At 42.4% G+C, this 12,381-nt stretch overlaps 1 protein-coding gene across 5 annotated transcripts in view; it reads left to right on the top strand.

Moving 5' to 3' along the window:
• Positions 1-12,381, top strand: part of slc4a11 (solute carrier family 4 member 11) — a 302,038-nt gene that overhangs the window by 96,402 nt on the left and 193,255 nt on the right. For 4 of the 5 annotated variants that reach the window (XM_063047132.1, XM_063047129.1, XM_063047131.1 and 1 more), the window contains exon 2: positions 11,019-11,063. Coding sequence is in view for 3 of the 5 variants with exons in the window: in XM_063047129.1 (XP_062903199.1) it covers positions 11,019-11,063 (45 nt within the window). In the remaining 2 variants the exon portion in view is untranslated. Of the gene's footprint in view, positions 1-11,018; positions 11,064-12,381 lie in introns of those variants that run through there. The other variant, XM_063047133.1, reaches the window with a different exon arrangement.

A 12,381-nucleotide genomic window follows, 5' to 3' on the forward strand; every position in this document is an offset into this window, starting at 1 on the left:
CGCCTTGGGCATTCTCTCTCCTTTCTCGCTCCCATCAGGCAGAAGGTACAAAGGCCTGAAAGGCTCAAGGGTGAGGGTGGGGTCAGTTCTGCTTGCTGCTCCGCCACACCTGCTCTGCTCTTGGCTGCATTGAGGCTGAGGGTGTGGACTTGCTCCAGGCTTCGTGATTGTGGAGTCGCTTTCATTCTGAATGCTATTGCTTTTATTGTTTGCACATTTTGTGTTTTCATTTCTCTCTTTCTGCGCATTGGGTGCTTGTTTTTTTTTAAAAATAGGTTCTTTTGGGGTTTCTCGTTTTGTGGTTGTCCGTAAGGAGACAAAATTCAAGGTTGTATAATACACAGTGGCATGCAAAAGTTTGGGCACCCCTGGTCAAAATTTCTGTTACTGTGACTGGTTAAGTGAGTAGAAGATGAACTGATCTCCAAAAGTCATAAAGTTAAAGATGAAACATTCTTTTCAACAATTTAAGCAAGATTAGTGTATTATTTTTGTTTTGTACAATTTTAGAGTGGGGAGAAAAAGGAAAGGAGCACCCTGCAAAAGTTTGGGCACCCCAAGAGATTTGAGCTCTCAGATAACTTTTACCAAGGTCGCAGACCTTAATTAGCTCATTAGGGCTATGGCTTGTTCACAGTCATCGTTAGGAAAGGTCAGGTGATGCAAGTTTCAAAGCTTTATTAATACCCTGACTCCTCAAACCTTGTCCCAACAATCAGCAGCCATGGGCTCTTCTAAGCAGCTGCTTAGCCTCTGAAAATTAAAATAAATGATGCCCACGAAGCAGGAGAAGGCTATAAGAAGATAGCAAAGCGTTTTCAGGTAGCCGTTTCCTCAGTTCGTAATGTAATTAAGAAATGGCAGTTAACAGGAACGGTGGAGGTCAAGTTGAGGTCTGGAAGGCCAAGAAAACTTTCCGAGAGAACTGCTGGTAGGATTGCTAGAAAGGCAAATCAAAACCCCTGTTTGACTGCAAAAGACCTTCAGAAAAATTCAGCAGACTCTGGGGTGGTGGTGCACTGTTCTACTGTGCAGCGACATCTGCACAAATATGACCTTCATGGAAGAGTCACCAGAACAAAACCTTTCCTGCGTCCTCACCACAAAATTCAGCATCAGAAGTTTGCAAAGGAACATTTAAACAAGCCTGATGCATTTTGGAAACAAGTCCTGTGGACTGATGAAGTTAAAATAGAACCTTTTGGCTGCAATGAGCAAAGGTATGTTTGGAGAAAAAAGATGCAGAATTTCATGAAAAGAACACCTCTCCAACTGTTAAGCACGGGGGTGGATCGATCATGCTTTGGGCTTGTGTTGCAGCCAGTGGCACGGAAAACATTTCACTGGTAGAGGGAAGAATGAATTCAATTAAATACCAGCAAATTCTGGAAGCAAACATCACACTTTTTTTTTAAAAAAAAGCTGAAGATGAAAAGAGGATGGCTTCTACAACAGGATAATGATCCTAAACACACCTCAAAATCCATAATGGACTACCTCAAGAGGCGCAAACTGAAGGTTTTGCCATGGCCCTCACAGTCCCCTGACCTAAACATCATCGAAAATCTGTGGATAGACCTCAACAGAACAGTGCATGCAAAACGGCCCAAGAATCTCACAGAACTAGAAGCCTTTTGCAAGGAAGAATGGGTGAAAATCCCCCAAACAAGAAATGAAAGACTCTTAGCTGGCTACAGAAAGCATTTACAAGCTGTGATACTTGCCAAAGGGGGTGTTACTAAGTACTGACCATGCAGGGTGCCCAAACTTTTGCTTTGGGCCCTTTTCCTTTTTTGTTATTTTGAAACTGTAAAAGATGTGGGGCGTGGGGAGAGAAGTAATCTTGCTTAAAATATTAAAGAAATGTGTCATCTTTAACTTGATGCCTTTTGGAAATCAGGTCATCTTTTTTTCGCTTAGCTACTCACAGTAACAGAAATTTTGACCGGGGTGCCCAAACTTTTGCATACCACTGTATACATCAATAATGCCTTTTGAACTTTGGACAGCTTCTATCCTGCTGTTATAACTATTGTATGATAAGATGGACTTTTTATCTTGCATTCTATCTTGTCATGGCCTTGAATTTATTGTCTGCCTCCATTGCATCTGGATTTATTATTGCCTTTCCTTTGTACTACCTCAATATGCTGATGTGATGAAATGATCTGTATGGATGGTGTGCCAAGCAAAGCTTTTTCACTGTAGCTTGGTACATGTAACAATAATAAACCAATTTGTTCTTAACTCCTGATTGCAGGAGCAAAAGGAATAAAATCAGTAGTGCGAGTAGGCCCAGCAAACCCAACATTAGTTGTGTTTATTGTCATCTGCACAATGAATGTATCCTCAGGTGCAATGAAAAACTTGCAGCAGCATCATAGACACACAGTTCGGAAGTTCAATGTACATGTGTCACCACATACAACCCTGAAATTCAATTTCCTTCTGGCATACTTGGCAAATCTAATAGAACAGTAACTATAACAAATCAACAATGAAAAATCAACCAGAGTATGGAAAATGACAATCTATGTAAATATAAATAACAAGAACGCGAGTTGCTAAGTTAAAGTCCTTAAAACAAGATAATTGGATATGGAACATCTCAATGGCTGGGCAAGTGAGTGAGGTTATCTGCTTTGTTCAAGAGCCTGATGGTTGAGGAGTGCTAACTGTTCATGAACCTGGTGGTGTGAGTCCTGTGCCTTCTACCTGGTGGCAGCAGTGAAAAAGGAGCATGGCCTGGGTGGTGGTGATCACTGATGATGGATGCTGCTTTCCTACGACAGTGTTTCATGTAGATGTGCTCAGTGGTTGGGAAGGCTTTTCCTGTGATGTACTGGGCTGGATCCACTACATTTTTTTAGGATTTTTCATTCAATGGGATTGATATTTCCATAACAGGCTGTGATGCAGCCAGTCAATATACTCGCCAATACACATCCATGGAAGTTTGTCAAAGTTTTAGATGTCGTGCTGAATCTCCTCAGTATCATATAATTTAGCGTTCACAAGATAAACATAAAAGGTAAATTCAAAATTTTTATAATTTGTCAATGACTATTGTTGATCAAGACATAACCATCTTATCTCTGCTTTGATACACCAAAGATTCATTTGTATATATTCTGACCTAGCACAGAAGTGCTTTCTTTGTAATTGCACACAGCTAAAACTTTGACAAACTTCTACGGGTATGTGGTGGAGGGTAAATTGACTGCATCACATCCTGGTATGGACACAAAAAAGTCCCTTGACTGGAAAGTCCTGCAAAAAAAAAATGACGGATATGGCCCAGTCCATCATGGGTAAAGCCTTCCCCACCATTGTTAGATTATGAAGACATGCAGTCCTCTTTTATTGTCATTTAGTAATGCATGCATTAAGAAATGATGCAATATTTTGTCCGGTGTGATATCGCAAAACACAGGACAGACCAAGACTGGAAAAATAACTAATAAAACCACATAATTATAACATATAGTTACAACAGTGCAACAATACCATAACTTGATGAAGAAGTCCACGAGCACAGTAAAAATTCAAAGTCTCTCAAAGGTCCGACATCTCACGCAGATGGAGGAAGGAAGGAAAAACTCTCCCTGCCATACCCGACCACGGTCGGACTCTGAGTCATCCGAAAATTTCAAGCTCTGATCAGCTCTCTGACACCGAGTACTGAGCGCCATCTCTATCCGAGCGATTTGACATCCATCTCGGTCGCCAACAGCAGGCAAAGCCGGGGATTTTGAGGCCTACCCTCCAGAAGATTCCCGACCACGCAGTAACGACAGCAGCGAATGAGCATTTCAGAAATTTTTTTCCAGATGTTCCTCTGTGCTTTCACGTCCGTCTCCATCAAATCAGAATTGTCCATGGCCCCTATTTAATGGATACGATATCATTTTTCACCGGAGGGCTGCACGCGCGCTGCTTTCTCTCCTCCCACCAAATTGAGCACATCTACACAGAGCACTACTTTTTGTGCTGAAGTTTGCATCAGGACTTTGCATCCATGATGTTTTTGCTTTAGTTGGGAGTGGTATCCACTGAGCTCTGGTTAAATTTGTTAATAGTAATTCTGGCCATTCTCCACTGTTGGGGCACTTTTCAAATCATTAATAGCAATCTGTTATGAAGGGACTTGGCTGGATTTTAATAAGGATGAAAGTGTTTGGAGTATACTTATTCCTGAAGTCAAATGAGAAAGTGACCTTGTTCATTTAGTTTCTGAAAGTTTCCATGAAGCATAAACTATGTGCTGAAGATATAATCTATGTCTTCTCCTCTGGATGGCATTTTTTTTTTGCTTTTGCATTCTGTTATTCTGTTTAACATTCAACATTGCAATGCAGGTGATTGGGAGACCACCATGTTTTGTAAACTTGACTTTATGTGCTGTGTATTTCAGATTTGTTCGATAACAGGGAGACCTCTTTGATGCTAGGCAGAGAAAGTCTGGAACTGATCCAAAACCAAAAACTACATGCTACAGTCAACAATAGTAAACTCTTGCCTGGTTACTAGCCAAACAATCTTATAAAATCCAGAAGGAAGTTTGCCATAGAATATTGAAATCTCTCAAATGCTGAAAGGCCTTGAGAGAGTGGATGTGAAGAGGATGTTTCCTATGGTGGGGGAGTCTAAGTCCAGAGCACACAGCCTCAGAATAGAGGGACGTCCATTTAGAACACTGAGGAGGAGTTTCTTTAGCCAGAGGGTGGTGAATCTGTGGAATTCATTGCCACAGATGCTGTGGAGCCAAGTCATTGGGTATATTTAAGGCTGAGGGTGATGGATTCTTGATTAATTTGGGCATGAAGCGATTATAGGGAGAGGGCAAGAGATTGTGGGCCTGAGAGGGAAATGGATCGACCATGATGAAATGCCAGAGCAGACTAGTGGGGAAAATGGCCTAATTCTGCTTTTACATCTTATGGTCAGAACATAGAACATGCCTTTCAGCCCATCATGTAGCGGTGACCTTTTAACATACAAGATTAATCTTACCCTTGCTCCTACATAGCCATGGGGTGATTGACATTGTAACTGCACATAGTACATAAGGTGCAGATGCTATATACTTCATGTATACACGGTGCATGTGAAACAGTGATAAAGGAAACAAATCAGAATCACCTGTGAATTGGCTGGTTTGATATACTGCGTCCGGTGCTCCCGGTGCGGCCTTCTATATATTGGAGAGACCCGACGCAGACTGGGAGACCGTTTCACTGAACACCTATGCTCTGTCCGCCAGACAAAGCAGGATCTCCCAGTGGCCACATTTTTATTCCACGTCCCATTCCCATTCTGATATGTCTATCCATGGCCTCTACTGCAAAGATGAAGCCACACTTAGGTTGGAGGAACAACACCTTGTATTCCATCTGGGTAGCCTCCAACCTGATGGCATGAACCTTGACTTCTCTAACTTCTGTTAATGCCCCTCCTCCCATTCTTACCCCATCCCTTATTTATTATTTTTTTCCCTTTTTTTTTCCACCTCACTCTCTGTCCCTCACAATTACTTCTTGCCTGCTGTCCATCTTCTGGTGCTTCCCTCCCCCTTTCTCCCTAGGCCTCCCGTCCCACGATCCTCTCCCTTTTCCAGCCTTGTATCCCTTTTGCCAATCAACTTTCCAGCTCTTAGCTCCATCCCTCCCCCTCTTCTTCTATCATTTTGGATCTCCCCATCCCTCTGCCACTTTCAAATCTCTTACTATCTCTTCTTTCAGTTAGTCTTGACGAAGGGTCTTGGCCTGAAACGACGACTGTGCTTCTTCCTATGGATGCTGCCTGGCCTGCTGTGTTCACCAGCATTTTGTGCGTGTTGATTGAGTTTCCAGTGTCTGCAGATTTCCTTGTGTTTGAGAATCAGAGTTAGTATCACTGGCAGATGTCATGAAATTTGTCAACTTTGTGGCAGGAGTATAATGAAATGCATGATAAATATAGGAAAAATACTGAGTTACATGAAGTGTATATATGCCTATTACATAGCTAAGTTAGAATAAGTAGTGCAAAAATAACAAATAAAAAGAGTAGGGGGGTAACCTTCCTGGGTTCAATGTCCATTTAGGAATCGAATGGCGGATGGGAAGAAGCTGTTCCTGAATCACTGACTGTGTGCTTTCAGGCTTCTGTATCTCCTTCCCGACAGTGAGAGTGTGAAGAGGGCACGTCCTGGGTGGTGGTGATCCTTAATGATGGACTCCGTCTTCCTAGGGCGTGCTACTTGAAGACGTTTTGGATACTGCGGCGGCTGGTACCCATGATAGAGCTGACAAATTTTACAAGTTTCTGCAACGTATTTCAATCTGGTGCAGCAACAGCCTTCCCCTCATCCCCCACCTCCCTGACCCACCCCATACCAGACAATGATGCAGCCAATCAGAATGCTTTCCATGGTACATTTTTAGAAGTTTGAGTTTTTTTTTACTGAAAAACCAAATCTCCTCAAACTCCTGATGAGATGTAGCCACTGTTTTGCTTTCCTTATAGCTGCATCTATATGTTGTGTCCAGGCTGGGTCCTCTGGGATGTTGGCACCCAGGAACTTGAAATTGCTCAATCTCTCTATTTCTAATCCCTCTGTGGTGGTGGGAAGGGGAAAGTAGATAAAGAATAATAGAAGAATAATGGAAATTGGATCTAAGAGCATTGTTTCTGGTTGGGTGACTCTCTTGTTGATGTCTTTTTGTAATAAAATTTGTTCTGAAGGGAAACAGCAAACTTGGTGTGAATTCTTTCTGTCTCCACCTCTCTGGTCAATTGAACCCATGACTGAGCCTTCTTATTTCACAATGTGGCTTTGCCTTCGGTCTTTGTTGCATGATGAATTTGGAGCAGAACACTTCAGGTCTGCCTCCTTTTAATTAGCATGTCAACAGACACCCTTCACTTTCCTAAACAACACTGTTGACAATAACAGGTTGCATTGATGTCTCGGGGTGTTTGGCTGGAAGGGGGAGGAGCAAATAATTGAAATAGAAACCTATTGAGTCACAGCAGATAAGATTAGGAGTGGTGACCTGAAATATTGGTTAAGGTTAGCCTATGATGCTCTATTTTTGAATTTGTATTTGGAATGTTGGAAGTTGATGAATTGTGTTAATTAATTGTTCTAGTTTTCACTTTTACCTTGGCTCGTTGAAGAGCAAGCAGGAGTTGTTGCCTGTAATTCAGGAAGGTGTGTGTCTGTGTGGAAGGTGGAGAATCTAATAGATGTTTTTGAGGTAATGATGTCATCATTGTGCTCAGTGGCCACGTTAGGTGCACCTGCTCATTAATGCAGATATCTAATCAGTCAGTCATGTAACAGCAACTCAATGCATAAAAACATGGTCAAGAGATTCAGTTGTTGTTCTGACCAAACATCAGAATGGGGAAGAAATGTGAGCTAAGTGATTTTGACTGTGGAGTGATTGTTGGTGCCGGATGGGATGGTTTGAGTATCTCAAACTGCTGATCTCTTGGGGTTTTCATGTACAACAGTCTCCAGAGTTTACAGAGAATAGTGTGGGAAAAACAAAAGGGAAAAAAAAAAATCCAGTTGAGCGTACGTTCTGTAGGCAAAAATGCCTCATTATTGAGGGAGGTCAGAGGATAAAGGCCAGTCTGGCTCAAACTGACGTTTGGGGTAGGAACTCAAATTACAACAGCTTGCATCAGTGGTGTGCTGAAGAGCATCACTGAATGCACAACATGGCAACCCTTGAAGCAGATGGACTGCAGAAGCAGAAGACACAAGCATGCACTCGACCATGCTATTCTGTACAGGAAGTATCTAATAAAGTGGCCATTGAATGTACTTGCTCAGAATTGCAGGAGGGAGGCGACACAGATAATTTGAATCGAGTCTTAAGAAGAAGTTGTCATGGTGAACATTGGCAGTGATACATCAAGGAGTTAATGTTCCTCATCACTGTTGAACTAACTTTGCAGCTCTTTTGATCTTTGGAAATATTGCCCTTTTTTTTCCAAACTGGCTAGTGGATGATCTGTGGTATAAATGATACTGTTTTTGTCTGTATTCTGTAAATTATTTATTTTTAGTTTCTAAAATTACACATTGTTTAAAGATCTTCTAGCTAAGCACTTGCATTGCTCATCTTTTAGATGAGATGCAGTTGGCATTCTTTCAAAGAGCAAGAACCTTTTCCCGAGAGTGTTGGCCAAGAATATCATTTAGCTAGCAGTTCTAAAGGTAGACTTTCTCCTTGTTATCTCAGAGTTTCAAACAAGACTTTGCTGTATGCAAATTGGTTGTCCAGTTTCCTACATTAGTGGTAATTTTATTTATTTATTTATTTTGAACAGCAAAGTGCCTTGAGAGGTTCTGAGATGGACTCTCCAGACAATCTGTTTTTGGGGATTAATATTCTTGGACAAATGGAAAATTTTTTGGTGTTAACATTCTGGGGGAATGAATGCAAAGTAGTTTGTGGGAGTCCATAGACTGTTTCAATGATAAAGTTCCATAGCCTGACTTGCTGTCAGTAACACTGCTGGTGCTTGGGGTAGCAGCCAAGGACCTCCATCTCTGGTGGTATTCAGGGCTTCCTTCATCATGTCAGTAGCTTCCTGTCACTTTTCACTGTTGTTAGTCAATGCAAGGCCTGGGTGGAGAATCAGGATTGGTATTATACTCAGATGTAGAAGGATTCTTCATTGCTGTTTCCATAACAATTTTGTTTTACCAGTCAGGGCTGTTAGCCCTGAGCTGAACCCCCGAACCTGGAGGACCGGTAGACCACACTTAGTCTGGCCTCCTCCCTTTGACCTGTTTAGCATGGGTGACCCTACCAAGAGCTAAAGCACAAGGCCCTGACTTCAGCCAGCAAAGCTCACTGCTTCACTGAGACATGTAAACTTCCAAACTACAAGGTATGGACCTCTTGCAGGTCAGTAGTTAGAGAATCAGATTTGTTTTAATTCGCAGTTGTTGTGAAATTAGTTGTGTGGCAGCAGAATATAAAATACATATAATGAAATACTCGTACATAATTAATTAAGTTCTGCAAAAATAGGTAATGTTCATGGGTTGGTTCACTGTCTGTTCAGAAATCTGATGGCAGAGGGGAAGAAGCTGTTCCTGAAACACTGAGTGTGGGTCTTCAGGCTCCTGTACCTCTTCTCTGATGGTAGTAATGAGAAGAGGGCATGTCCTGGGTAGTGTGTGTGTGTGTGTGTGTGGGGGGGGGGTGGAATGCAGAGTTGAGAATTTGGGTAAAGAAGCAAATGGTCTTGTACTGCCAGATTGTATCAAATGATGGCAGGAGCGTACTTAGTAGTGAGTCTGAGAGAGTTTGGTGCATACTTGTAAAGGGTGGTGGTTGGGAAGAAAAGACTAACAAGAAAAGCACAAGACTAATTTGGATGCTTTTTTTGAAGAACAAGAACAGGTGAGATGGGGCAAATTATCTCCTTCTGTATTTTGACTTTTGGGAGTGTGGTTGAATCTCAATAGTTTTTTGAACTCGTGTTTCTAGCTGAACACTAAAGCGACTCAAAATTCTGTAGCTTGTTTTGGCATTAGCAACCCTCTCCCTGCCCTGAAGGTGATCTACAGGGCCATAAATCAGATAGATTAGAAAGAGAAGTGGATGTTTAGCCACACCAGGCTAATTCCAAATTTTTATCAGATGGGTTGGTGGGGGGAGAGGGATGGAATCCGAAGCAACAGAACGCTGGAAAAGGCTATATTTCCTCTACGTTGGGAAACATACACCCTCTTCCCTCTCCTCCATTTAGGGCCCCAAACAATCCTTCCAGGTGAGGCAACACCTCACCTGCGAATCTGCTGGGGTTGCCTATTGTGTCCAGTGCTCCTGATGTGGCCATCTCTACATGGGCGAGATCTTTCGTAAATCGGGGACGGCTTTGAGCTCTTCTGCTCCATCAGCCACAAGTGGAAATTCCCAATGGACAAACATTTTAAATTCTGATTCCCATTATGATGTGTTGCTCCATGGCCTCTTGTGCCAAGATAAGGCCACCCTCAGGGTGGAAGAGCAACACCTTGTATTCTTCTGGGTACCTACCTGCCAACCTGATGGCACGAATATCAATTTCTCCTTCCAATGAACAAATTTCTCACTCCCTCATCCCCCACTTCCTCTATTCTCCACTCCAAGCTTTCACTACTTCTCAGCTGCCTATTACTACCCCACTGGATCCCCCACCTCTTCCCTTTCTTCTATTGCCCACTCATCTCTCCTATCAGATTCTTTCTTATCTGGCCCTTCATCATTCCCACCCAACTGGCTTCGAATATTACCTTCCAGCTAACTTCTTTCCCCTCCCTACACCTTTTTATTCTGGCGTCTTCCCCATTCTTTCTCAATCCTGATGGAGGATCTCTGCCTGAAAAATCGACTGTTTACTCTTTTCCATGTACTCTGCCTGACCTGCTGAGATCCTCCAGCATTGTGTGTGTGTCTGTCTTTGCGTTGAATTTCCAGCATCTACAGACTTTCTTATTTGTGATGGCTCGGGAGAGATGGGGCTGGCAGCTATATGTTCTGATTTTCTGAGGTGCAGGTGTAGAATGAAAGAGGGGTAGTTTCATTTTTTGATTCAGGAGAATGTCACAGCAGTAGTTGGAGATGAAATTACTGAAGGCTCCTTCATTCAGGCTTTATGGATGGATCTTAGAAGTAAGTGATAAAGATCACGTTAGAGTTGTAACATAGGCCCCCAAATAAGTTCAGAGAAATTAGAGAACAGCTATGTGGGATGATTGTGCAGTGACAAGAATAGTAGGGGATTTAAGTTAAAATCCACTACAATGACAACTGTGTTATTCTAGCAAGTATTTTTAACTTAGATTGGGACTCTGATAGTACTTGGAGCTTAAATGGGGTGAAATTTAAGTGTTTTGGTATATTATACACTGTGGCCACTTTATTAGGTACCTCGAATAGTTAAGCACTTGAAGACGAGTCTACAGTAGCCGTTGTCATTACACGTGTCTTCAAATTGATGCCAACTATCTTTTGCTTTTAATCCAGATACCTCCATACCTACAGTGAATGGGCATTACCTGCAGGAGAGTGGTGAGTAGATTCCATTTTCCTTTCCTCGTTTACAGATGTAGGCTCTGGGGTGAGCTGGCACTTGGATATTTTGTAGTCTTTCTGGTGTAGGGTGTTGTGCTGTTGAAGAAAGAGTTCAAGGACCCAGCACCTTTAAAGAGTAGTCATACAGTGACACATGTTGCCCCCATCTACCTGCACCCAGACCATGTCCTTCCAATCCCGTGTCAATGTCCATATATTTATCCAAACTTCTCAAATGTTATAATTAAACTATTGTGACATTTTAAGCCTATTTTCTTAATGGAGAGGTAATCCAAAAATCTGAGGTGCAAAGAGTCCTCCTGCAGGATTCCCTAAAGGTTAGTTTGCAGGTCGAGTCCATGGTGAGGAAGGCAAATGAGATGTTAGCATTCATTTCACGAGGGCTAAAATATAAAAGCAAGAATGTAATGTTGAGACTTTATAAAGCACTGGTGAGGCCTCATTTGGAGTATTGTGAGCAGTTTTGGGCCCCTTGTCTAAGAAAAGATGTACTGACATTGGAGAGGGTTCAAAGGAGATTCATGAAAATGATTCCAGGATTGAAAGGCTTATTGTATGGAGAGCATTTGCCGGCTATGGTCCTGTATTTGCTGGAATTCAGAAGAATAAGGGATGACCTCATTGAAACCTACCTATCGAATGTTGAAAGGTCTTGATCGAGTGAATGTGGAGAGGAAGTTTCCTACAGTTGGGAGTCTAAGGCCGGAGGATAGAGCCTCCACAGAAGGGTGTCCTTTCAAAATGGAGGTGAGGAGGAATTTCTTTAGCCAGGGAGTGGTGAGGCTATGGAATTTGTTGCCACAGGTGGCTATGGAGGCTGAGTCATTGGGTATATTTAAGGGAGAGGTTGATAGATTCATGATTGGTCAGGGCATGAAGGGATATGGGGAGAAGGCAGGAGATTGGGGCTGAGAGGGAAAACTGATCAGCCATGAAGAAATGGAACAGACTCAATGGGCCAAATGGCCTAAATCTGCTCCTATGTCATTTGGTCTTGTGGTCTTAGTTGGACCTGCATCTACAGCTTTGCTGGCAGCTCATTTCCACATTCAGACCAGCATCTGAGTGAAGAAATAACCCCCCCACCCCTCCTAGATTTCTCCTTAAATATTTCACTTTTCCCCATAAACCTATGATCTAATGAGAAAAAGACTGCATGCATTTACCCAATCTATACCCCCCCCCCATAAATTTGTATCCTTCTATAATATCACTCCTCACTTTCTTTACTCCAGGAGGAAAAATTCCTAACCTATCAACCTTTCCCTAACTCTCAGGTCCTTAAGTACTGGCA

This window comes from Mobula hypostoma, chromosome 4 (genome assembly GCF_963921235.1).
Source record: "Mobula hypostoma chromosome 4, sMobHyp1.1, whole genome shotgun sequence".
NCBI classification, from domain to species: domain Eukaryota; kingdom Metazoa; phylum Chordata; class Chondrichthyes; order Myliobatiformes; family Myliobatidae; genus Mobula; species Mobula hypostoma.